Consider the following 27,759-nt stretch of genomic DNA (forward strand, 5'->3'; position numbering starts at 1 on the left):
GGAAGGATGAGTCTTGCAAAGATTAGGGGCATTTTGTGAGAGTTTATAAGGGAAATGCTTTCAAGAGGATTCAGTCTTCATTTAAAGAATATTTATTGAGCACCTAGTATGTGACAGACACTGTTGTGGGTTCTTGGGATACATCAGCGATTAACACAGGTACAGACTTTGCCCTCGTGAATCTTACAGTCTAGGTAGTAGACATTAAATAATGACCCAAATCACATCATAGTTGCAAGCTGTGGCGAGTACTTTGAGGAGGCCGTAGAGGGCGCTGTGGGGAGCTGTGGGTGAGGCTGGCTGGGAGGACAGTGGTTTGAGGACCAGGAAGGTGGTGGACACATTGGAGAAACATTTAGGAGAATCAATTAATAGGATTTGGCGATTGACTGGAAGGAGACAGAATCATCAAAGAGGTTTCCCAGGTTCCTGGCTTGCTCAGCTGATACCATTTTCTGAGATGGGAAATAACTGGTGGGGAAAACACACATACACAAACTTATGTAGGCGGACACACACACACACACACACACACACACACACACACACTCCTAGTCAGGAGCTGAGAGGATGATGAACTGTAATTCTTCTTCTCGCTCTCTCTCTTTCATAACCTCCTCTTCTCCCAATAGAAAGGAAAATAAAGGAGATTTTCCAGGACCTGCAGGTAAAAGTTCAATCTGAGGGCTTATGGAGAGCACTCTGATGCATTCCACGTGGTCTAAAACGATATGAAACAAAGTGAAAACCTCACTAGTGGCTGCTGTGTTAGTCTACATTACTTTTACCTCTGATCTTTGTATTTGATGTCAGTTATTAGGCACCTTAAAAATTGCACTCGAAGCATATCTATTGCCAAAAGATGTCCTCCTACATTTGCACCTCTCGGGGGGTTGGTTATTGTCACTGATTAAAAGAGAAAATCCCTTTCCGAGTGGGAGCCGTCCCCCTCAGGCCCCACCAGCCTAGACCGTGTTGACTACCAACAGGGAACCCCACCCTGGGCCTCCGCTCTGTCACTCATGTGGCAATGGTTTCAGGATGCAAATAATCTTTATTAGGGTTGGAAGTCAACTTTATTTGAGCCACAACCATATAAATATCTGTACACAACATTACACACTATACACGCATCAGCCATCCCTCCACCCAGCTTCCCAACTTCTAAGTCTGCAGGCTTTAGAAAGACCCCAGAGGGCAGCAACCACTACACGGCCCAGGCAAACAAAACTATGACTTTCACATCCTAAACTCAAGTCTAAACTCAGCTGCTATTAATTCCTCAGCCTATTAGGTTAGTATTGAAATGAGATTTAAAAATATAGCCTCCTCAAAGCATTTCCTCAAAAGACAAGAAAAATGCTAGAAGGCAATTTAGTCGTTTGTGAATTCTGCAAAAATCAGGATCATTCTCTGCATTACCCAGGGTTTTCATCTGAATATAAATGTGGGGTCTAGAATTGTTATATTCCATGATAAAATCACCAACATAGGCAAACATAAGCCTCCCTATTCCATGGCGCACTGAAATCATGCAGGGGGTAGAAAAGAGGAATGGTCAGGTTTCCCGAAGGGGGCTTTCTCCTCTAGACCTACATTACACCGACACTTTTCTTCTGTGGATATCCTAAATGTGCTTCATCGAGGCCTGTCACTTGTCCAATACCTAGTAAGTGCCTGACAATGTTCCAACATTTCTGGACTGGTTTCAGAAACAGTGACTGGTAACCGTATCTACAAGTGGCTAATCTATTTTGATGTGAGCTTAATGAATGCTGCATATGAAACTCCAGATGTTACAATCCAGGAGTTTTATATTTTTAATTAAGACTAACTTAGTTATTCTAAGATGAAATTTTAATTTAATTTAATGTTAAGCATTAAATTCCTTTACAATAAATTCGTTTTTCAAGAGAAAGGGGTTTTATAAAACCATTCTATTATGATTTTAGTACATGGATAAGAACTACATAAAAACGTCACAAATAATATATGACTTCAGCATTACAATCTGAATTACAAACTTTCAGGGAAGGATTGGGCTGCACAGTTATGACATCTGGTCATGAAATCCAAGCTGCTGTTTGATGAAGTTGGAGATTAGGGGCTGAGGCTGTTGCTCTTCGGGCAAGCTGATCTGGTCCCATTTAAGTCTGTCAAGATGTGTCACATGGACCACAGGAGCTAGAAGAGCAGGTAACATCATTACTGAACAAATGGGCTTGTCTTTTGTGTAGAAACCAGACAAATATCCCAATCTCCCTAGCATAGGTGCTTTGTGTTATTTTCTGTTACATAGATGCAACCTGCTGTACCCTCTAGCCTTCCGTATAATTCATATTTCTAGGGACACCATCAAAAACGCCATCTAAATTAGGTAACTGGGATAATTTTAAGCACTCTCCCTTCTCATTTTTAAGGCTCAGAAATGCTTTGGGTTCAGGACAAGAATAAGGAGAGATCTTGGCCGTCCTAGACACACAAAGCTCTCGGCTTTCTATTTCCTATTGCCAGTTCTTAAAGAAGGATCTTCTCACTTGAGGGTATTTCTGGAGAGCTAGCCATTACTCCTGAGATGGCATTTGACTCTGTGCTGCAGTGTTTGAGTTTGCCTACTTCAGCCCTTGGTGAAGAGTAAAGTAAATGGAGAAGAGCTATGAATGCAGATCTCAGGATATACCAATAAATGTGATCCCTGACCCTTTATGAAATTTGAGAAGGAAAATATGAAATGAAATGCATAAACCTAAAAGCTAGTGCCATGAAGGAGCAAATTTTTTAAAATTTGCATCTACAACATTTTGGATAGTTATACATGCCGGTGTACATGGGCTTAGATGCGCCGACATTAACAAGCTTATAAGTCATGGAGATCAAGTTGGGTGTGGACGTAATATTTATTTTTTTGGCCTCCCCACTAATTCAGACTTCTTAATAAGATCTGGATTTAGGAAGGAGAAATGGACTGTAATGATAAGAGATGCTATCTTTTTTGTTTGGTTCAGTTCTTGTTATATGCCGGGTATGTATGATATCATTTAGTCCTTACGGCTGTACCATGAGCTAGCTATTATTTTTATCCCCTTTGACAGATGATGAAATGAGGGCTTAAGAAGGTCAAATAAATGGCCCAGAATGACACAGTTAGTAAATAGCCAGTCAATTCCCAGCCTCCTAAAGTGCTGAGAAGAGTTCTCTGCCTTCCATCCACTGCTCCCCTGAGCAGGCACACGGTGAACCATTACCCAGACCTCCTCTGACCTACTGGTCAAACTGACCCTCCTGTTCAGTGAAGTGAAAAGCAATGAAAATATTCGGCTTGAGCTGAGTCAAATATTTTATCACCTAGGACCCTGTTTATTCAAAACTCACTCGCTTGTAAAGCAACTTAGTTGAACAGGTAAATAAGCAAAGGGAAGGGCTAGAAACTTCCTCAGCTCTTCGAGTTAATGATCAGCAAGTCTGTGAAGCCTGACATGGGCTGGCAGTAGCAGGGAAAAGTTGAAAGTCCTTCTCTAATCTTTCACTTGGCAAAAGGATAAAAGGAAACTCGTGCTCTGTACTTTTCACAGAGCGGGAGCTGACTTTACTAAACGTCTTTTCTGGTGATTTCAAGGGGAATGCCAAAGATGGAAAAGAACAGGTCATAGCAACCCCAGTGGTGTTTTCTTGACCCCGGAGGACCCATTAACAAGCAGCATATAATAATCTTGTCACCTAAAATTACTATTTCCATGAGCAATTAAAAGGGACTAATTACCCAAAACAATTTGTCAAAATGAAGCCTGACAGCTTTGCTACCATAATCCTCAGATTGGGCTGGGAAAGTGGCTCCTACGGAGAGATACTTAGTGACCTGGCTGTCACCAGCGAGGTTGTCGGCTAACTGACCTTAGGCTGCCATGTGATGGAACACACCAGCATGAACACGGAGCTCAGTGCACCTCAGCAGTGCCAGGAATTCCCTGCGGTTCTGCATTCTTTCGGATTGTTTATGGTCCCTTTGAGCTTCTGATGAAAGTTGTCATCACAGAAATACACATATGCATATACACACAAAATATTCACGTATAATTTCAGGGAGGTAGGGGCCCCTGAAATCCACCATGAATCCTTAGGCATCCACAGACCCCAGTGGACCCCCCACTCCCTCTCTGATTCAGAATGGACTTCCAGGAAGGTTTTTGCATAAACTGTGGCAAAGAGGGCAAGGCAAGGCACAAATTGCCCTGTGCACTGCAGAACCCAAACAGGGCTGGGCCTTGGAAAATGGCAAAGCCGCAAAGGTTAGCTTTGGAGTTTCCAGGCTGGCCCTTATGACTTCCTCTTCCACTTATCCCCAGCCTTTTTCTGGCCCCCTTCCCTCTTCAAGGTCTGAGTTTATTGAGCAGACCCCATCTTTCTTTGGTGTGTGCCTGGAATATGAAGCGTAGGAATCTCAACAACCCAGAGCCTTTGCACATCCTCTGTCTTCCCTGAAACATCAATTTCAGGCTATTGGCTGCTAATCAAAACCAAGTGGAGAAAATTTATATTCAAAGGGGTGGATCAGAGCTAAGGAGCATAGGAATAATTTGTTCTTCTAGACTGGTATTTCTTCAGATGTGCCCCCCTGGCCACCTGGATCAGAACCAGAGCTTGTTTCAGTCTGTTTGGTTTTTTTTAGATTTTACTTATTTATTTTAGAGAGAGAATGAGAGAGTGAGTGCAAACAGGAGGAGGGGCAGAGGGAGAGGCTGAGAATCTTAAGCAGACTCCGTGCTTAGTTGTAGAGCCCGAGGTAGGGCTCGATCTCAAGACCCTGAGAGCATGACCTGAGCCAAAACCAAGAGTCAGAGGCTTAACCGACTGAGCCATGCAGGCGACCCCAGAGCCTGTTAATAATGCAAATTCATAGGCTCTATCCTGGACCTATGGAATGAGGGATGAGGATGAGGGGGGACCATGAATCTACATTAGAAAAGAAAACCTTACCAATAAATTATTTTCACATTAATATTTGAGAACAATTGCTTTAAAGACTTTAAACTGTATCCTGAATCAAATCAGGTTACAACAACACACCTGAGCCCCAATGCTTTAGGTTCCCAAAGAAATGCTGATTTTAGACAGAACCAAGATTTAGCATGAACTCTATCAAGAATTGCCCCATATCTTTTATAAAAGTATTATTGAAGACACTATCCATTATAATATAGTTGGCAATTTCACTCAAGTTTAACATTTGGATGAAGTTTTTATGATAAACTTCAAATGCTTTCTTTTTTTAGATAATGAGTGCTATGTAATTCAAAGTGTTTCCATTTTCAACTTGGCCTCTAGGAAACTCAGAACTAAATCTAAGTATTTAGCTTTAGTGCTGTACTCCCAGGTGGCCTCTTTCATATTGAGAACTCCCCACCCACTCCCTTAAATATATGCCTCTATTCTCTTTACCTTCGCTTAAATTATATTAAACATTCATCCTTTTTTTTTGTTATGTCAGTCACCATACAGTACATCATTAGTTTTTGATGTAGTGTTCCATGATAAACATTCATCCTTTATTGCAAGCTGCTGTTAATGCCTATTCAAAAAAATCGAGAATGCAAGTGATCTGTCAATAGGTAAATATGTTACTCTTTTACACCTTATGGAATAGTAGAGAGAGTGGAGATCAGGAGACAGGAAATCTCAGTTCTCATCTGTCTTTTTCTAACTTGGTTTCCTTAGGCAGGTTGTCTCATTCCAGGGGCAAAGTTGGATCTCAGAGGGCTCTCCCAAGTCCACACCCTCAGCTTATGTGCTTCCCGTCATCTTGTTGGGGTAAGGACCATGCTATCACCTCCAGGAGGTCCAGCTGCAGCCTTCGGTACTTGAGCGTCTGCTGGCTGCTGGACCCTCAACCAGAGATGCGGCAGATGGGCAGAGGATGGGACAGATGTGCTGGGGGTGGGAGACTCCAGGCAAGGCACCCAGGATGCCCCACTGGGGTCACAGCGAGGGCAAAACAGGTCACAAGCAATGTCAGCTAGACAAAGGGTTGAGCCAATGGCCCTAAATGGTCCTCTAATATGTGAGTGTGTTGGTATCGTGGGAGGGATGAGTTGGGTAGAGGGGAGGAGAGGAGAACTAGAATACATCAAATAAAACTGCAGAGGCTCGCCTTGATTCAAAATATGTAAAAACCAACGAAGAAGAATTTTTTTTAAATCTTGTTTTTGTAAAAGTAATAAATGAATTCCCTACCATTTATGCCTGATTTCCCAAATACACTGACTGATTTTCTTGGCAAAATAATGGCTATGCCTACTACCGTGTAAGTGTCAAATTAGTGCTTTATTTGATTCCAACACTAACCATCTTGGTATATGCTGAGCCCTTAGGCTTTGCTGGCTGAAGTACAACAGCTGGCTGTTCACACTTTTAAAATAGAGAAATCAGCATTTTTGTTGTCGTGGCTGTTTCGAACAGACTGTGAACCTTGTGTAGCCACAGGGAGTGGCTGGGTGACCTGGCAGAGCGTGGTGCAAAGGGGCCTCAGATCAGAGCTGGTTCCAATCCCAGCTCAGCTGCTTGTTACCTGGGGGTTTTGGGGGGAAGCTATTGAACCTCTGTGAGCCACAGTTCGTCTCTTGGGAGGGTGAAGAGAGCTGCAATTGGTTGCCTCATACCCTTGTGTAATAATATTTCAAAACCCCAATTTTTCTCTATTTTGCAGTTAAGAAATGCTCTAGCTCCCGACCGAATGTAATCGTTAATCCTTGTTGTAATATCTTCTTTATCAGTGATCACCGTGCAGTTCCCAGAGCCCACTATCCTTCATTGCTGGGACCAGCAGAAGAATATAAAAATGAGTTAAAATCAAGATTCTGCTCCCTTTCATTGAATTGTAATAAAGTAATATTACAAAGACTGACTATATCCCCAAAGTTACCAGTATCTGTCAAAAGAAATAACACGGATTCTTTTTTTACCCTAAAAAAAAAAATAAATAAATAAATAAATAAATACACACACACACACACACACACACACACACACACACACACACACACTGAGTGCTGCAAACAGCTAAAGACAAAGAAGAGGATTTAAGCAGAGCTTAATCTTAGATGAATAGTAGGTTTCACATACTGCCATGCAAGCAAGTGTGTCAAAAGGCAGCACTGTCTCTTAAAAATGGATACAAATTGAACATACTTATCACAAGTTCACAGAGCAAAAGGATTATCATCTTTAATCAGAGTGTTAGGGGTTTAATTAAAGTAGATTTTGCTTTAAGGGAAGGACAGATGTATGCGTATTACAGAATCATAGATGAATTCATTTATGCAGCTTTGTACAGTGGACTGACATTATTCTGAAGGTTTCGCCTTTCAGTGGAGAATAATTCTGTGAATGCCACTATTTCCCTTCACCCTAATCTTTGTTAAAGCAACATTGGATTTCCACTGTTCTTTTTCAGGATAACAAGATCAGGATAACAATAGTGACTTATGGGTGTCCGTGGCCACCTTCCAAGCTGTTTGTACACCTATCAGACATCGAAGGATCCAGGGCTAGAGATCCAGCAGAGGTAGCGTATGAATCTTACAGCAGAGGAAGGCTTAACTCTAAGGCTTTGCCTCTTCCTATTTGGACAGTTCGGAGATGCTCTAGGGCCCATTAGCAATTCCAAGCCATTAGTGTGGCCAGGGAATGAAGGAACCAGATGAATTTGCATAGCCATTTTTCATGGTAAATAAGAGGTAATGGCCATTCCTTTCATTCATTTGTTCATTCATGTAGCAAATACGTATTGAATGTCCATATGGCAGATATTATTCAAAATGCTGGGGATATAGCAAGAAAACTACAAACAAGGTCCCTGTTCTCATGGTGCTTATATTTCTAATGGAGAGAGATGCTAGATATATACCTTCACTCATTAATATATGTAAAATAATTTATAAGTTAATATGTAAAGAAACCAGAAATATAATTTGTAGTGATGAATGTGCTGCAGAGAAATGAACTACAATGGGTGAGTGAGTTGAGCTGAGGTCGTCATATAAGGAAGGCTTGCTGATGAAATGAGATTTGTGGTGCGAGCTGATATTAATCATAAAGATAAGAAGTGGTAATCCATGTGGACACGAGACTTCCTTGTCCCAGGGAGATGCAGAAAGATCCGATTTTGCATCAATCCAAGTTCAGCAAGTGACTCCTCTGAGTTAGAACAATGGCTTCTAGAAGACCCTTGTTTAAATACAAAGTTATTTATAAGTTGAAGCCATTAGCCATCATCACCTTTGTATGAAGTCAGAGTGGTTATCTAGTCATCTGGTAATATTAAGAGGACAGAAAAGGCCATTAGAGAAGGTGGTCTGAATGGACAGGGCGACGTTGGCCATTACTAACAGTAGGAACAGAATGGTGGCGGGGGCAGGGGTGGGGGAATAGGCCTGGGAGGCCAGCCACAGCCTGTGGGCCCTGCGCCATTGGTGCCGGGTGAAATACAGTGTCCCGTGGTGCTTACCACTGGTATCTTCTCCCTAACTTCCTCCATGTTAAAGCAGCTGCTTGTGAAGGCTCTGTCAGCCTTCACCAAAGCAAGGTTTCTAGCTCACATGGAGCTTCACTGCTGTGGGGGAAGGATGTTACGAAGTGGTGGTTAAAGATGGGAACATGGTAGCATTGTATGCATGGAGATGTGGTCTGTGTCCTGCTGGTTGATCTTCCAGGAGGCACTGTACCAGGAATTCACCTTGAAAACAGTGGTGTCCGAGGGAGTTAAGAGTCCCCATCACCACAAAGAAACACAGACAGAAATACTCCCGAGAACTACAGGATTAGACTTACAGAGGCAACCTTTAGTGTGAATGTTGGCAATCCAGAAAAGGTCGGCTCAGGGCAAGAGCAGCAGGGGTGGCTCGGAAGCCAGGTGCTGGCAGGCTGGAAACAGCTACCTACGGGTCCGGCGGCAGCAGGGAAAGCAAAGTGCTGCAGGGCGCCAGGAGCTACAGCAAGCAAGAGAGGAAGGAGTCCAGGAGGGTGCCGGCAGGGGGTGGAGAGAGCAAGGTCACAAGGAATTGCAGCAAGGACAGAAAGTTCCCTCATATCCCTCATAACAGAATCTTTGCTCTGGGGTTTTGGCAACATCTCTAAGACAGAAAGATCAGGGTCCAGGGTTCACAAGCCTAGAACTCTTCCTGGTTGCCAATCAATGCCTTTTAGGAAAAAGCTGATGGTCATCACCAGACAAAACCAAGGCAGCACCGTTTGGAAAGAGGCAGTTTTGGGCTAACTAAACGGGTTATCAAATTCTCCATTTGCATATTATTGAGGCCGTGGCTCAAGTGACCACCTGTTGTTTCTATAATGAAGAAATGCAAGGAGGCATTTCCTGGAGCAGAAATGTCTAAATCCAGTTGTTCCTACAGGCTCTGTGCTGATTGGACTGTTGCTCAGGTCCAGGTCAAGACATCACCACCTGCAGCTCTCACTCTCACTAACTTGTGGAGAGAAAAGGGTGTTAATGACGACCTTCTAAAGAGGATGAGGATGCAGTTGCGTTCTTCACCTATATATTACAAGGATCTGCATGTATGTGTAATCTGAGAGATGGGAGTAGTTAAGCAGAGTGGTCCTGCAATTAATCTCTTCTTATGAACTGTAACTTCTTTCTACAATATTATTTTTAGAAATGTTACCACATATATTTAGTTCTTAGTTTTATATATTAAAATTGATTGACTATAAGAAGGAATATGGGAACTAAAATTCCACCTGTGATTAAAAGACACATTAACATGTTATAATTCTTCACTTCTTGGGAGGTTTCTTCTCTGGGAGCCGGGACACTAGACTCGCCAGGTGTACCGCCAATTCCACTGGCCACTCCTCCTTGGTCTTCGCTGGATCTCCCTCACCTCCCCTAACTTTTCACATCTAACCGAAGACCTTTTCTCATCTGTTTCTAGATTCATTTGCTTTGTTTTCTCATCCGCTGCATGGTTTTAAATGCCATCTATATGCTGTCAACGTACATTTCCCTTCTCCAGCCCAAACTTCTCATCTAAACTCCAGATTCATAAACCCACCTGCTTACTTAGCCTCCATTTGATGTCTACTGCCTCAAATTTTCTCCATACTATTCTCTTCCTCCTCTCCCTGCCTCTGACTTTGACCCCCCAGCAGGCTCTTCCCAACTCAGCAGCCAGTGTGCTCCTGTTAAAATGCAAGTCAGATCTGGTCACTTCTCTATTCGGAGCCCTCCAATGGCTTCGCATTTCCCTCAGAGTGAAAGTCACAGTTCTCACAGTGACCACACAGTCTGCACCCCTGAACTCCTCCCAGTCTGCACTGCTCTCTCTCTCTCCAGCCACACTGGTCTCCTTGTTCCTACAACATACCTTGCATACTCCTGCCTGGCCAGCCTTTGATGTGCATGTCCCAGGCTCTTCCCCAGATATCCCTGTGCATCGTCCTAAATAGTACCTTCTCCGTGCACCCTTCCCTGACCATGTGATTTCAAATTGTGGTTTTCCTTCCTACCTTATTTGTCACTGTTCCCTTTCCCTGACCCATCTTTTGCCATAGCACTCTTCAGCATCTAACATATTACCGTTACTATACGTCACTCTTTGCTGGCGTTTGTCTCTCTCACTAGATGCCACAGGGGCAGAGACTGTCTGTGTTGTCCTCTGCTAAATCCCCAGTGCCTGGGCACTCGGGCCCTAGTTGATGAACATAAGAAAGTCCTTCTTGGGGTGCCTGAGTGGCTCAGTCGGTTGAGTGTCCAACTCTTGACTTTGGCTCAGGTCATGATCTCAGGGTCCTAGGGTTGAGCCCAGTGCTGGGTTCCACGCTCAGCAAGGACTCTGCTTGGGGATTCTGTCTCTCCCTCTCCCTCTGCCCCTCCGCCCTCTCATGGGTGTGCACTCTCCCTCTCTCTCTAAAAGAAAGAAAGAAAGAAAGAAAGAAAGAAAGAAAGAAAGAAAGAAAGAAAGAAAGAAAGACCTTCTTTCTTTAAGAAGATAATAATTGAGATAAATCATACAAACCAAAGATCTGATTTTAAAACCAGGCTTCTTAGTATTGTATCATGTACTCAGTAGACACACTATAAAACACATTTGAGATGAGGAGATATTTTATGGCCTGTTTTTTTTTTTTATTTTGGAAAAAAAAAAAAAGGACAGTTGCTGTGTGAAATGCAAAACCTTGGATCCTGAGAAAAGTTGCTCCAACATTTTCTTGGATATCACTGTCAATATTTGGAGACCGTTTCCACCAAAAACATTATTTTAGATAGTGTTATTCTGCTTCAGATCTGAGGCTTTCTTAATTTAATGAAGAATATTTTATACAAAAAATATTTTATTCACTTTATAGCTTTACTGTCTTCCATCAGCAAAATTTATGATTTTTGAGATCTAGAGGATGACTATGAAAATAATTGAAAATCACAAAGAATAGTATTCCGATGAGTGCTCCTGAAATTTATATTTTACTTCATCGGGGGTTTTTTGGTGCTAGCTAAAGGCTGGTGCTTCTATTGGAATAATTTCACCAAAAATTAAAATGCTTGGCACACTCATGTTTGGTTTCTTATTACCATTCTCCACCAAAAGGAACCAGAGCTTCTTGGAGAAGTGGCTCATTCCAGACCTGAGGCAAGGCAAGTGCAAGTTGTGCCTGAGAAGCCTACTGTGTTTGAAAGCAAGAAAATTCTCAAGGGCTAAGAGGATTATGTCAAAAGGACAAAAGAATATGCGAGGAGGGGCTCTTCCTGGCCAAATTTCGGATAATTTGAGTATCAAAAACAATGACAGAAACCATTTACAACACATTGGTTTGAACTAAATCCACAAAACAATAATAACTATCCCCCCACTACCAGAGAGAGAGAGAGAGAAAGTGTGAGGAAGAAATACTTTTCTTAAAGCAGAATGCCAGCTATTAAATGTAGGAGGAATGATGGAATTAAAGATCGCCATTTTGCAGCCCATGCTAAAATCGTTGATAAAAGATGGTTGGGTTACAGGGCGTTCATGCAGTGCCAAATTGTCATTGCAGAGATTACTTGTTCCACACAAAGAGAAAACTTTAACTTGTCAGTGGAAAGCGATGGCAGTTACCCCTTGAACCAAGTGATCCAATTTGAAATTACTAGTAGTGGGACATCTTTACATTCCATCTCCCTGAGGTGGTCCAGTCGAAAGATTACATTGCCATAAAGTGTTCCTGCCATAAGGCTGAATCTAGTGAGGCCACTAGACTTCATTTCCACTTACAGGAAATCTGCAGTTTAGAAACTCTATGATGGGGGCGCCTGGGTGGCACAGCAGTTAAGCCCCTGCCTTCGGCTCAGGGTGTGATCCCGGTGTTACGGAATCGAGCCCCACATCAGGCTCCTCTACTATGAGCCTGCTTCTTCCTCTCCCACTCCCCCTGCTTGTGTTCCCTCTCTCGCTGGCTGTCTCTATCTCTGTCAAATAAATAAATAAAATCTTAAAAAAAAAAAAAAAAGAAACTCTATGATGAAACACAGAAAAATCTAGAACATGGTATATTCAACAAGATAACAGCCTTGACTCTTTAAAAAATCCATTGTCATAGGAAGAAAAGGAAGAGTGGGGAACTATTCTAGATGTAAAAAGTACAGAGATATAATAACCAAGTAATATATTGTGTGAAGTTATCTTGATATTGAGTAAGAAAAAATCTATAAAAGATATTTTAGGAAAACTAGGGAAATTTAAATATGAATGGATATTAAGTGATGTTATGAAGCTATTTTTACTTTTCTTAGTTTTTTTTTAAATTTTGATAATGGTATTTTGGTTATTAGAAGAATATATTCTTAGGAAATGATGCTGAGTTACAAGAGTTAAGTGGCATGATGTTTGCAATTCATTTACAAATGAATCAGGAATACAGCAAATAGATGTATGTATACTTATGTTTACACACATCTATATACATACATATACATATATATGTGTATATAAATATTTAGAGAGCATTCATAAGTATGGCAAAATATTAAAAATTGTTTAGTCTTGGTAAAGTGTACATAGGTATTTATACTATTTTAAAAATTTTTCTGAATTATGAAAAATTTTCAAAGTAAGAAGTTGGGAAAAGCAAAAAATGCATGTAAATTAACTTTAAAAACATACTACTCCACTGATGTTCTATCCTTTGATGGACTGTTTTAGGAACATTTCATTTGGATCATGTCTTGATAAACTTAATTGTAACAGAAAATAGCAGCCACAACCAGGATCAAGAAAGTGGAACTTAGGGGGTGCCTGGGTGGCTCAGTCGATAAGCATCTGCCTTCGGCTCAGAGCGTGATCCCGGGGTCCTGGGATTGAGTCCTGCATCGGGCTCCCGCTCCACTGGGAGCCTGCTTCTTTCTCTCCCCCTCCCCCTGCTTGTGTTCCCTCTCTCGCTGGTTGTCTCTCTCTTTGTCAAATAAATAAATAAAATCTTAAAAAAAAAAATTCTAAAAAAAAAAAAAGAGAAAAAACTGGAACTTACTGTCAAGTCCTGGCTATACAACCTTCATGACTTTGGGCAATCCACTTTTGACCCTTGAAACTTGGTTTCCTCATCTGCATAATGAAAATAATGTCCTGCTCTCCCACAAGACATTATGATGATATTATAAACAATTATAAGGATTCCTTTTTCTTTTCCTGTGAAGTGAAAATAACTTCATGAAAAAGGAGTGTTGGACCACAAGCTTTCATGAATAGCTTACCTTTCAGACCACACAGTCTACACACAGCCACAAACACTGCCAAATCCATTCCACTATTTCTGACACCGGCTTGATATGCTCTCTTCAAGCAATGTAACTTTTCTTCTCTGGAAAAGGAGCACGGTGCTCCGTCTAGTTGACCCTGGCCTGAAAGAGGGTGGAGAACTCTTAGCAACTTGATGTCCTGCCAGCGTGGCCGTAGCATCACTAAGGGGCTTGCTGGGGACCCAAGGGCTCGATGACTAGCTCTAATGCTTGGGTCTGCACTCCTGGGGATAAACCCAGCCGTCTGAATCCTCCTATCAAGGCACCTGGAGCACGGCTGTGCCTGGCTCGAGGCTTGTAGAGAGGAGTCTCCATGGTTTGAGCGCCGAGCTCTGGGGCCAGTAATGCTTGCCGGGCCACAGCAGCTCGAGCGGTACTGGGACAGCAGGACCCGGAGGACTGCCGGGAGATCTGCCCTTTGAGGACGATCTCAGGCTGCTTCCGTGCCTGGGGGATGGCTCAGGGACAGGTGCTGGCGGAGAAGCAGCCGCTTCAAGCCTCCTGAAGCTATTGAGGATCGGGAGGGTGGTGTGAACGTTGCATTTCTCCATCTCCCTGAGGACAGTGCCAGCCGCGTACGGGCAATCGACTTGTCCCCCTTCCTCCCTGCCGCCCGTGTCTCGGGCTGCATGCCACCCTTCTGTGATCGCTTTCTTCCTTCTACGCCGCTCCCAGGGTTCATTTATCACTGAATTTCAGCTGTGACAGCGAGTGAAGCCGGAAGGATGCAGAGAAAAGCCTGATGCTATTTTGCTTCCCCCTCCGTGCACTCGCCGCTCCCCATTGAGCGCGGAGGGTTGAGGCGAGGAGGCCGATACACCCTGTCACCGTCCATGATCTGCACGGTCCCCATTTTGGCTCCCTTTCGGCTCTTTTTCTCCCTTTCCTCTTCACGCGACTGCCATCCTGGCTGTTGCTTCTCCTTGCTCCCTCCTCCTCGCTGCTGCCTGCCAGCACCCCTAATGCAGTGTTAGTGAAGCCGATCCAAACCCCCCTGTCCCAGCAGGTAAGGTCAGTGAGGCCTGCCTGGGCTGAAGGGAACGGCCTCGCCTCAGCTTCAGCGAACCTAGCCTGGATGTGGGCTGGGGCTTGCCGGGGCTGCCATGCGTAGATTGTTTTATATTTTTTATGTTATGTTCTCTCAAGAAGCCAAAAATCTGGACTTTCATGCGAAACCTCCAGAAATTTTCAATGTTGGCAAAATAATTCACATTTTAAAAAATACTGTGCAGGCCAAAGAAAACATTGACTCCAAACAGGCTGCCGTTTGCAAGGTCTGGCTGAAACCTATCGATGACCCTCCCAGTGAAGGGACCCGTGGCCTGTGACAGAGTCTCAACCCTATCAGACCCAACATGCCTCCTGTTTTATAACACATATGTATTGACACCACTTTTACTAATGGGAAACAATGTACATAGATAACATAACCTGTCTCCATACATAATTTTTAAAAAATTCAATATGATACCCTAAGTTTGATCCAAAGAAAAAAGAAACATAATTTAAAATGAGATAATATGTAATTTGATAAACATACACAAACACAACACTACAAGATTTCTAGAAGAAATGCTAAAAATCCTGCTTAGGTTATTTCTTCTGGAATGAGCAGGTTTGCCCTTGAGGGTGTTTTCTCCTGCCCGCCCCCCACCCCTTGCTGCAAGAGCTACTGCTTGACAAATCACCTGATTTCAGGACCTTTCATGGTTGAGAGATAAAAGGACCATTCTGAGACCACCCATCCCTTTAAATTTCCTCCCCCCAGATATTTCCCCCCATTTCCTGGTCCCTACTCTTCCTTGGGTACCATATCCCTTCTGAGGCACGGGAGAATATACCTCAAAATGGCAGAAACACCAGCATTTCCCCTTTTCCCAGAGTCACCAATTTAAATTAAAGGCATAAACAGAGATAAGATTTTGCTAACATCGCTAATTGTATTTTAGTATTTGATTTGTTCTTGGAGGATTAAACCCACTCTCAATATAAATTCACTATGGATGTTTCTCTGCTGTTATTATGTCCTCACATTCCTATGCTCTAGTAAGTCAAAAAGGCTGTTTCAGTTCCTTTTCTTAATCCCCAACTATTTAATTTTCTAAAGCAGAGTTTTTAATGTAAATTGTGGCTTTGAATTACAAGGAGTTGCCGACAATTTTCTGTTGCTTTCCCAGTTTATAACTTCTTGTCACCTTCATAAAAATCCTAGGTACACATCACATGTCTGATGAGGACTGGGAAGTGGGGATCCCTTGCTACAGCTGAGGAGCTCCTCGGCCACTTCCTTGTCAAGTTTAGTACTTCAGGTGGTGATCTTATCCAAGATTACCTGTTCAAGCCAGGGCTCCAGGAAGGAGTCTGTGGCCGTATCTGCTATTACAACAGACCCCAGGGCAGTATTGCAATGTGCGATTAAGAGTGGCTACAGGGCACCTGGGTGGCTCAGTCGGTTAAGCATCTGCCTTGGGCTCGGGTCATGATCCCAGGGTCCTGGGATGGAGTTCCATATTGGACTCCCTGCTCAGCAGGGAGTCTGCTTCTCCCTCTCCCTCTGCCCCCCCCTTTCTCTCTCTCTCTCAAAAATGAATAAATAAAATCTTTAAAGAAAAAAGAGTGGCTACAGAAGAATGTCACTTAGAGTTTACTTTTGACATGTAGTATGTAATCCATTCTGCCAACATTAATTAATGCTGGTTGCTAAGGGTTCTCCCTATTTTCATCTTTTAAATTATTTTCTTTTCCAAATGCAATTAAATAATAACATTCAGAACAGGCATTTGCATTTGCTGTCTTTCCAGATTCACATTTACAATGTGATCAGGTTTAGATTTCGAGACAAACATGACTCTTGGACATGCAAATTAGTACCGGCCTTCAGGCTCACACTTGAGTAAATTAGGTCAGAATAAACTAAATGAGCCTGCCAGCAAGTAGCTTTCATAAAGTGATGTGACTACCTGATATTTAACCTTCCCTGCAACTCCTTGATTACTGTAATTTCTTTGCATCTCTATCCTCTCTGCCTTCTGATTCTTGTCACATTCATTCCCCCACCCCCACCCCATGTCAGTTAGGCCTCTGGGCTGACCTTCCATTGCTGCAAATCCTGGCTTGCTCATGGGACTCAGGCACCTGAGAAACTATTTTCTGCCAACTCTTACTCTCCCCGCCTGCAATGCTCTCTTGTCCTCCCCCACGCTCTTTCATCAGACTACCTCCAACTCATTCTTCACGTATGCACATTAGTCACTTCTTTCAAAACTGAATTGTGGAGGGGGGAAAAATAAAAAGCAATCCTGGATAGGTTACCTTAAATTTCCCCAGCCCAGCTTTTGATCTAGGTTTGATCCATTCTGATTTCTGTTTAGAGCCTGGATAAGGGGACATATATTGAGGGTGCCCTAGACTCTCTGTGTCTTAACATTTATTATACTTTGTAATTACTCATTGCTTGTCTATTGCCCAGATAACACATGAGCTCTTTAAAGGTAAGAGCAATGTCTGTTTCCTGATGTCCCTGCAAGCCTACCATTATGCCTATTACATTATAGGTACTCACTAAAAATTTGTTCAATGAGCGAATGCTTCCATAGAGACGCCATAGAGCAGAGATCTGCTAACTACAGTCCATGGGCCAAATTCAGTTTGTCTTTATAACTAAAGTTTTATTGCAGCACAGCCACATTCATTCATTTACATATTATCTCTGGTTGCTTACACACCACAATGGCAGTGTTGAGTTTTGCAACGGAAATCATATGATCTCCAAAGCCCTTGACAAAAGAAGTTTATCAACCCCTGCCACAGAGCACAGCCATATCCTTCCCGGTTTTTATAAATTCCAATACTGATCAACATGGGATTAATGTAGAAGGTCCAGGGAGAGACCCATGACGAAAGAGCTTTGGTGGGTCAGACACTTTTAAAATAAGTCAAAAATAAGTCAAACAAGTGGCTCCTTGAATTATTCACGATATTCTAAGAACAGGAAAGTGATTGAGATGGAATTTGAAAATGTGGGCATCAAAAGTGATATTATTCACCTGCCATCCTAAGATTTAGCTATGTTAGAATATTTATATCCAGTTAAAGTCTCTCAAAGGTCAAAGTACCATTTAATCGGGTATTTTATCCTCATCAAGTTTTGTCGGCTCATCTAAAGAGTGGGAACATCAGCAAAGGAATGAGTTTTACCCCCTTCGTCTCTGAATGCAATGCTGCTTAAAACAAAACAAACGCTCACACCCTAAGCTACCAGTTCTTAATGAGGACAAAGCTTCAGAATGAAAGTATCCACAACAGCAGAGTGGTTTCATTTCCAACCATTCACAGACCTTCACTGTGATACAGGTACAGCCTATGGGCTGGATGTATGGTGTGGCCATAAAACGAAAGAACTAGGAGCCATGAGCTGGATGGTCAGCAAAGGGCCTTGCACATGCTGGGCACTTGTTTGTGTCAAGTGGCAGCCACAACAGCAAGGACGGTACATTGCATGGGCAGGGGCTATGCAGACGGGTTCTTGTAGCCCATAACCCCGAATTAGAAGCAATCCTAATAACAATATTACCCATTTCATCCCCAAATGCACTGTTACCTACTACTGATTATTTGGGGGTAACACTGGATGAACAACAATCCAGAAGGATGCCTGATTTTGAAGTGATTGCTAACATTCTCCTTCTCTTTCTGGATGGGCAACCACAGATGTTCTTTATCCCACCCGTGAGGGCTGTGGCTGGACGTGAGCCTGTACAAGGTCAAGGGGTGGAAAGGGCATCATCTTTATGAACATGTCTGTTTCTAGTGAAGCATGGCTCAGCCACCTGTGCCTCTGTGCTACTGGAAAGTTACTTCTCTAACTCCTTGTCCAGGGTTTCCTAAGGTCCACACTTATTCCAAAACTGGGTAATTCTGAGAACAAAATCACAGCCTGTTTGACAATTCCCATGCAGTCCTGTCACTCTGTCAACCAAACCTTCTCAGTTACAGTGTCCTGTCTGTATTTGCATTTGGTGACACAGTAAAATCACCTCCTCCCAAGGTCTGCTCCTGGAGAAAAGACTGGAAAAGAAGGGGGTTTCCTCAGAACCTGGCGTCAGCCCAGTGTAGAAGCAGAGACACAGCCCCTGACCAGCCAAGGAGGAAGTGGGGGGGCTGGCCAAACCTTAGGAAGCATCACCTGGCCCTTCGCTAAAAACCCAGCCTGATCTCTTCTGGTGTGTGGATGAGGAAAAAGACCCAGCCAAGTAAAGGGGTGTAGTCACTGATGTGAGCTAAAACAAAGTTTTCCTAAGAGCTCTGAAGTCTGCTTCCTTAGCTGACAAACGAGGCAAATCTTGGTGATTAATTTTTCCCTCCAAGCACTTATTTCTGTCACTTATAAAATTCCTTAGCCTCAAAATTTACTCACACTATACTCAAAACTTATACTTATCCTCATACATATTCGCCAGCAATTCTTCCCCTTAAGAATACCTAGGTCCATCTGGGCAATGCTCAGTGTGATCTCTCATGCCAGGTTTCCATGGAGGAAGAAAAGAGGAAGATAAAAAGGAAATATTTCTTTAGATTTCTTTAATTTTCTTTAAATTTAAATTTCTTTAAATTTCCTCAAGCCCAGCCTCCTGACACTTTCTAGCCCATCTGGGTATCTGCTGGGCTCTGAGTATGTTGCCGTATCTTGGCAGCTCCCCTCTACGGAACAATCACTTGGCTTTAATAATAGAAATCAGCCCATCTCACCTATTCTCCCTGATGTCCCAATTCTGATAATGGTAACATCACAGCACCAGGCATGGTGCAGTAATTTGATGAGTTCATGAAGCATAAGCATAATAGAAATGGAGGGAATGCCAATGCCATGCTGTTGAGAGAAAAGAGAAAGTCATTATACATCTTGCAAACTGGTACATGCACAGGACATATTTTCTTCCTTCATTACAAGTTAACAGCCCTCAGATAAATTTACATAATCATTCTGACTTTGCCAAAGCTGAGGAAAACGTAAGTCAGCTCTAACTGACGCCTACCTGACATGCTGATAGATGTGTCCATCTGTGAGAATCAGACAGACATCTCCCTGCCAGTTACGCTGAGTTCAGCCCTCATTGTCAAGAGCAGAAGGTGGGGATGGCATGGTGTACTGGTGCGTCGGGGCACGGCCATTTCTCATCGCCCCGCTGGGCTCTGAACAGTGAGCCTTTGAAAAAGAGCTTTTTGCAAGATTGACTTGATTCGGAGGAAATATAAATTTGGCTGCCATGTAATTAGTCCTCTTCCACTGTACTAAATGAAATACTAAATCCATTTCATTGCACTCGTGGGGCCTTGTTCATTTGCTGCTAATTCCGTGAGAGCCCTGAGAGGTATGAAGGTAGAGGTGTGGGCTACATCCGCGCCTGACCCTTCGGAGCATAGTTGACCTTATGCTGCTATACTTCATGACCATAACCCCTATTTTCCTCAGCATTCGCTACCATAAAGTCAGTATCACCAGAATAGGGGTCAATACAGGTTAGAGGATTGAGTAACTCCTGGTAGTTGCAATACGTTCTAATAACTCTCCGGAAAGATCCTCTGTGCTGGAATTTGTAGTCACTGGGACTGAGTTTTGAATTGGTGGCTATTTCATTCCTAGCATAACATTAGAGGGTCAAATGTGTTCTTCACTGTGTTCTCCTCTTGGGCACAAAGAGTTTGCATGTGGAAAAGCACCAGGGGCATCTTGGCAATTAGGGGATGCCTGCCACAAATTCTCTCACTAACAAATCTGGAAACCCATTGTACCCATGACCGTGATGTGCTCAGCTGAGTTCTCTCCCTTTCACCACCAAGAATATTAAACTATGGAAAGTTTGAACCTCTGGGTTCCCCATTTTTGGTTCCCATTGAACATGTCCTGACTTCCAAATGCACTGCAAGCCTTCTGGAGACATGAATCAAACCTGTATTAATTTGTATGTCCAAGATTAACAAGTCTGGGCTTTGGCACTGGCTCTGCCACTAATGAGTAGACTCTCTAAATCTCGTTTTCCTCAACTATAAATTAAGAGAATGAACTATTATTTGATCTATTAGGTTCCTTCTAAATCAGATATTTGACAGGTTTATGATTATCACTTATTATGCAACATGATAAAATGACAAATGGGCTTATATATTCTTGCTAAAGTCTTTCTCTCTCTCTTGCGCTCTCTCTCTCTCACACACACACACACATACACACCCTCAGCAGCTGCTGGAAAGAATTTTTACAGAAGGGGTCCCAATTGGAAATCTCTGTCTGCCTAGTGAAGGCTGCTCTTATTCGGCTGACCCCTAGATTTGATACATATTTCAGGTCTTTTTCCCAGACAGGACAGTAGGATCAGTCTAGTGCTGTTTTTATTTCTTACTCTGAAGTTTTACTGCTTGTTTATGATAGTTTCCTATCTATGTAAACATTAGCTTTTTTGTCCTTACCCATTTACTGTGCAAAAAGGGACAAACAGCTGTAGTCTAAAAGTCAAGCGAAGATTAGTAAAACAAAATTTGCCAAGATCGGAGAACACTCAGCTTCCTTCTAATGTAGACATTCTATAATTGTTGAATGAGCAAATGACTAAATGAATGGATTCCCCCATCTGAGCTCCAAAAGCAGGTGTGAGGCCTTCTTGGCCCAGAGGGGAGATCAGCTTAACTGCCCAGCTGGTGTTACATAATCGTCCCTTCTTTCACCCAGGCTTCCATCCGCGCTCATCCGTCCTCCCATCAGCAGGTGCTAGCAGGTGATTGACGGACGAGGGCTGTTCTCTGGTGCGGGAGCCACAGGTAATCCAGCGGCTTAGAAGTGTCACACGTCTGCAGTGAACCCTTCCCCTGTCTTCTGGCAAGCCTGGCTGTGCCCCTTAGGAGGGCTGCAGTGTCCAGACACACGACAGACCCAGAGCTATTGTTTCAGAATTCAGCCCTGTGGCAGAGAGACAGACCTAGACAGGCCTGCTGGGTGCTCACGTGTACACACTCTCCTTATGGGGGTGCTCCCCTGAGTCCAAGAGGGAAATGGTCTATGTGTTCCCTAAAACTGCAAATCATTCCGCTTTCATTTTGTCTTAGGACGCCGTGTGTGTCCAGAGCTGTTAACACAGTCCAAATGCAGGAAGCAGTTCACAAGCGCTTGTGGAAACGCATTAGCAGCTTTTCAGCGAGCTGATTATAGTGTTAAACAGCAGGCTTTGACAACCCTGAAAATTGGCCCCTGTGTACAAAAAGCTCAACATTCCCAAAGCTGTATAAGAGGCAGAGGAGAGAAAATTGCTGCTGGCTTAATCAGTTATAAACTAAAGAGAGGAGGTGTGCTTTGAGGGTTTTTTCCTAACTTGAATAGCTAAGTGGTAACTAATAAAGTAAGCTAAAGTGACACCATGTTCTGCCATGTTCTGCCCCGAGGACTTTTTCTAACAATGAATGCCACACCTGGGCACTTAATTTAATTGTGTGAAAACGCAAAGCAGGCGAGGAGAAAGAACACCTGTATTCAGAATTTCCCATCTTTTTCTGCTAGCTTGTGATAACTACCTGAAGGGCAACCGTTGAGTACTTAGACCCATGGAGGACACAGGATCCGTTTTGTGAGTGCGATATCTGTCTGTCCCAGCTCACACATCCTTTACGTCCTCTCTGCTGTCCTCCACCAGCTCCCTGTCCATAAACGCTGCAAACTCTTTCATTGTATCGGGGCTCCGATGCAGACAAACTGTTGCTAAAAATAAACAATTACCTGCCTTATCACGGGGCTAAGAACCAAGGGTCAGCTTTCGACTTTGATGTTTTTATTTCATTTTTTCAGTAATTTACTTAAGGGTGTGAATACACGCTGTAGACGTTACGTTCATGAGTTAGCTCACCGGCATCATTGACCTGTAAATAAGGCAACCAGACGCAGAGTTTGATGCACTTAATTAGTAAAGAAAAAGATAATCACAAAATCCAAGTCGGTGTTGATTTCGTTGAAGTAGGTGTTTCCCAGTGTTCCTGTCTGCAGCGAACATCCCCCAGCCTCTTGAGCTGATACGGACAGCTCCCTTGGGTGCATGAGCAGGCCACGTGCTTACCATGGACACGGAATGTAAGTGACATGTGGAAAAAAAGGACTGTGAGTTTTAGATAAGTCTTCTCATTCCACATTCCCAAACATTAGTTTTCATTGTAAAATGTGCTACGTTCACTTAAAGCTTTAAAGGAATCATATCAAGAGTTTCCAACTTCTCTTTCAGAAGAAATTCTTGTGGAATAAGCCTTATGGTGTAGACTAGAAATCTCACCATACCACTTCATCAGTTCCAACGATCTGTTTTGTTTTTGTTCTGTTCCCATTTTAGCATCTCTGACATCATCATAGGTGTTGCAGTCGAGGGTGTCAAATCTAATAAAACGTGGTGATGAAACTGTCTGGTAGTTGCTGATGCGACAGGCTATCCGGGGCGTGCCAGCCTCGGGGATGAGTGAGGCGGAGACCAGAGGCAGGAGGGCGGCAGCCTAACGGCACGGGCAGCCCGGTGAGCACCAGGAGGCAGGAGGGGAGTAGAAGAGCAGCCGCGATGTCAGAGACCCAAGGAAGGACAGCCCATAGAAGGGCACCGGGAGCAAAGCCATTTGGAAATCTAAGCTAAGCAGTGAGGTGCACAGAGTGTGAAGAAGGTCCAAGTCAAGGTCCACCACGAGGAATGTAGTGTTTAAGGGCCTGCCCTTTCAGGTGAGATAAACCTGGCTTTGCACCCCGACCCTATTGCTGATTAAGTGACTTGCCTAGTGTCACCCGCATAATCTCTAGGTGACTCGTATCATTGTCCCGAGGTAGAAAACATGCAGAACCCTTCAGAGGGTTTGGTAAGGGTAAAATGGGATCAAATATGGCAGAGGACATTGCACAAAGCCAGGAAACTTCTGAGTGTTCAACCAATGGCAACTACTATTTTTCACAGGATAAAGCAATTTCCTGGCCTTACTTTTGAGCTTGCTTATTGTTTCTGTATTTGCAGAACTTAGTACCAATGAAGCTGGTTTAAATCCAGTAAGGAAAAGGCAGTTGGTGGTGCCTAACTGCTGTGGGCAGCATTAGGCAGAGGAGCAGAAGGAGTGCTGGTGAGCTTCCTCCCAGCGATGAAGAATATCTGTCCAAGGAAATACCCAACTGAGGTTATAGTGTAGGCGCCCCATCCACAAATGATTTACTAGGACTACTGGGTGGTCTGAGTACATGACGCGTTCTGTTTTCATTTAACATTAATTCCTGTTCCACACTCATTTTCAAATATAGGATGTAATTATCCCTTTATCCAAGGTCTCTGCTTCTCTTACCCTCATTATTGTCTTTTCTGTGCCATCTTATGGATTTCTCTGATGGGTCTAAGGTTGGTAATGAACTGCAATGCAAGTTAGCCATAAAGGCTGGGTAGCAAAGAGGGTAAGATTGTGGTCTAAGGTGAGTTCTTAAGTTATTATTGATCATTCATGACATTTTTCCCTCTGTTGGTACGGATAGTTAGGACTTGGCTCAACATCTAAGTACAAAGAGGTCATTTTTGTTGTTGTTTTCTTTTTACAAAATACAGTAGTTTGAAAATAACTTCATTGTGTGGTGCCAGTGAATGTAAATTACAACTATACAGATTGACCATAAAACCAAAACAGATGTTAGAATAGCTTGTGGTTTGAATTCTTCTTTGAACTATAGACACTGCTGTAATCAACAGGAATTTCTGAATGTTTCTGGAGACACAGAGATAATATGTATAGACAGAAACATTTTCATTCTTGAGGACTTACTCCTAACTCAGACTTACTAAATATCACCCCTAGACACAATTTCCAGTCTGGCTGCTTTAATGAGAAGTAAAATATGGCTGAAGACCACCAACCAACATTGACCTTAAGTGGCACTTTCTGTGTTTTATGTCCCAAACAAAATTATCATTTTCCCTGGTTTTATCAAAGAAGATAGAAATGCATCAGGAAGGAGTCCTTCTGAAGAATTACCAAAATATGTTACGGACTTTGAGTAATGACTGCCAGAATGAACTCACTTTCAAATTTATCCAGTGTCCTAAAGGACTTAATTTTGCCATGTTTTCCATAGTGCATTAATCTGGTCCTATTTCTAGTCAGTTTGATAAAGACTGATTAGCTGTTCACCACAGCTATTTCCTTTCTTTCCAGGTACACGACTCAATTCAACTTTCCATCCCCCTTTCCAGCTGGATGAAGCCATATGCCTGAATTTCAGCAACTAGCATATGAACACATTTGATGGGTGCCACTTCCAGTACTAGCCTATAGAAATCTCCCATGGGTGCTACAATAGAATGTCTTCTTCTGTCTGCTGGATGGGTGTTGACACCCACAGAAACTTCATAAGCCACTCCTTGAAGGTGATAGAACAAGATGGAAAGAGCCTGAGACCCTGAATCACCGGTTGGAGGAAAGCCACTTTATACTCAATGTGAGTAAGAAATAAACTTACATTGTGTTAGGCAACTAATATTTTTCAGCAGAAGCTAGCAAACCCTTTTAAATCTAGTAAACAAGGAAATGAAGGAAATAAGAATGATCATCAGAATCTTTAAGATTTAAATTTTACACACCCAGAGTTCTCCTTTCCTTTGTAGATAATACTATTAATAATGATTACCATCTCTATGAAGACAAGGCTGAATTTTCAGGCACTGATGGATTTTATCCTCTCTTCTTAGCTAGAACTGCTGCCCTGGGATTTGAGGGAGTCAAGAGATGGAACCTAGCATGCTCTCATTCAAAGATAAAAATGTGGCTGGAAGAAGGCAAGTTTCCGAGAAAAACTTCTGTATGTGTAAAACAGACTTTGCCAGCTGCCTCTAAAGAATCCTGCTATAGGTTAAACAGCCAGTTCTGATCACATGGCACTACATTACCTGCTCCCCAGTCCACACATACACACACACACACACACACACACACACACACATTTTTACCTTCTATCCATCAAAATGGCCCAATCAGTAAGAGTTGTTCTCTGGTGGAACCACATAGGTTCTAAACCAGAGCATGTTTTTATTTTTGTTTTTGTTTTATCCAAAAGAGAATCTACAGAAGAGGTCCATAAGCAAGTAGGTGTGAGTTTATAAGGTTGCACAGTGGTTACGACAGACAGAGTATGGGAATGAGTGCGAATGAAGATCTATTTGGGTAGAAAGGTTAAGGCCTGATTCCTGGGATTGTAACAAAGATGAGACAACTGTGTGTGTGTGAGAGAGAGAGAGAGAGAGAGCAAGAGAGCGGTGTGAGTGTTGTAATCTTCATGTCTAAGACAAAGCTTTCTATCCCAATGATTTCCCAGAAATTAACCTTTAGAATACCAAATTTTTCTTTCAAATAAAGACAGCGCCATCACGTTTTTTATCAGAGAAACTTGAGGTTTAATCCCACCTTTTTCCTTACTAGTTGTGTTATGCCTATTACAGGTGCCCTTGGAGAGATGGCAAGCAATTTAGCACCTACTATTAATGACCATAAAAAAATTTTTTTTCTTCCTCCCTCCCTGGCTCCCTTCCTTCTTCTTCCTTCATCTTCTTTTCTTCACCTTCTTTTTCTTCCTCTAGCTAACCTCTTCCTCTTCATCCTCCCTTTCTTCAATACCCCCTCCCATTTAATGGACTATTCTCAGTTACTGTGACTCAAAGAATGTACCTGGTGTCGTGGGCAAGAAGCCTGGAAATGGGACTTGGGGGCACTGGGTCCAAGTCCTAGCTTTGCCCCTATATGGTGTGACTTATTTACCTCCTTTAACCTTTCAGAACAATTGCCTTGTTTTATGGAGGAAATTAATATCTGCTAAATCCACCTACAAGACCTAATATGAACACTTAGCAAGGTAGTGAATGTAAGAGCTTTGACTTTTGTTCCTTTCACTGCTAAAGAAGTGAACACAAGTCAGATGAACACTGCACACTTCTCACAGATCGTTCTCACGCAATTCTCACTTGTGTGAGCCCAGCATAACCTATAGACTTGTTGAAACCTGAGGCTGTGCTACACTTGAAACTAATGGACACTGCGTGTCAACTCTACTTCAATCAACAAAGAATTAAAATAATAACAATAAGAGAAAAGGAAAAAAAGAAAACTGTGCAACTTGCGGGACTATGAATAAGGGCAGAGCTTTTGGAAAACAAAAGTTCTTTAAAAAATGTATTCCCTTGACCATTTCTGTGAATCATCCTAAGTAATGTGAAAAATCTTTAGGTACAAAAATATCCATTTGAGTGCTGTTTATAATAGAAAATACTTCAACATAAAAGTCCACAATAGGCTAGAGAATAGATGGCACAGCCACTTGACATCCATACGCACCTTATTGCAAAGAAAATGTCATAGTATGGGGAAATGTTAGTGACAAAAAGTTAAGTGAAAAATGCAGAATACAAAGCTATATAATTCCAACTATTTTAAAATTTATTTATTAAAAAGGATTGGAAGAAAAGAAATTGTTGGTGTCTGTGTTTCGATAGGACTTTTTTTAATGTGTATTTTGTTCTTTTTTGTATTTTCTCAATTTTAAATAATGAACAAGAGTTGATTTTATAATTTAAAAATATACATATATGACAAAGTGAATACAGAAGTACAATTTTCCTAACAGTATTCCATAAACAATTTTTTCATAATATTTCTTATGAAATAATACAAATCTTAATAATATGAAATATTGGATAATGGTTACTGTCAAGAAGTGGAATAAGATAGTATTGTTAGTTTTGTTGAGTTATTTTCTGATTTAATAAAATGAGAATTAGTGAGGCGCAGGTCTGAATGTAGATATTAAACAGTGAACTGAATCATAATGAATGCTGAACACCCAGCAGTATTGTCAATAAAATTATATTTATCTCTAGGGACCAGAGCAGCCAAATAATCATGTTTGTACTCAATTTAGTTTGGGACACTTTATGTCTTGTTGG

The 27,759-nt window shown here is 42.3% G+C and overlaps 1 protein-coding gene and 1 long non-coding RNA gene across 2 annotated transcripts in view; one reads left to right on the forward strand and one right to left on the reverse strand.

Moving 5' to 3' along the window:
* Positions 1-2,050: 2,050 nt before the first annotated feature.
* UPP2 (uridine phosphorylase 2) overlaps positions 2,051-27,759 on the reverse strand; it is a 42,130-nt gene continuing 16,421 nt past the window's right edge. The window contains 6 exon segments of the mRNA XM_040636732.1: positions 2,051-2,184; positions 13,736-13,882; positions 15,976-16,031; positions 16,033-16,182; positions 19,528-19,657; positions 23,089-23,302. Coding sequence (XP_040492666.1) covers positions 2,051-2,184; positions 13,736-13,882; positions 15,976-16,031; positions 16,033-16,182; positions 19,528-19,657; positions 23,089-23,302 — 831 coding nt within the window.
* On the forward strand, positions 5,723-9,615 carry LOC103659485. Its single transcript, XR_567489.1, has 3 exons — positions 5,723-5,805; positions 7,448-7,558; positions 9,405-9,615. It is a non-coding gene; the product is annotated as an uncharacterized LOC103659485 (long non-coding RNA).

This window comes from Ursus maritimus, unplaced genomic scaffold, assembly GCF_017311325.1.
Source record: "Ursus maritimus isolate PB19 unplaced genomic scaffold, ASM1731132v1 scaffold_1, whole genome shotgun sequence".
Taxonomy (NCBI): domain Eukaryota; kingdom Metazoa; phylum Chordata; class Mammalia; order Carnivora; family Ursidae; genus Ursus; species Ursus maritimus.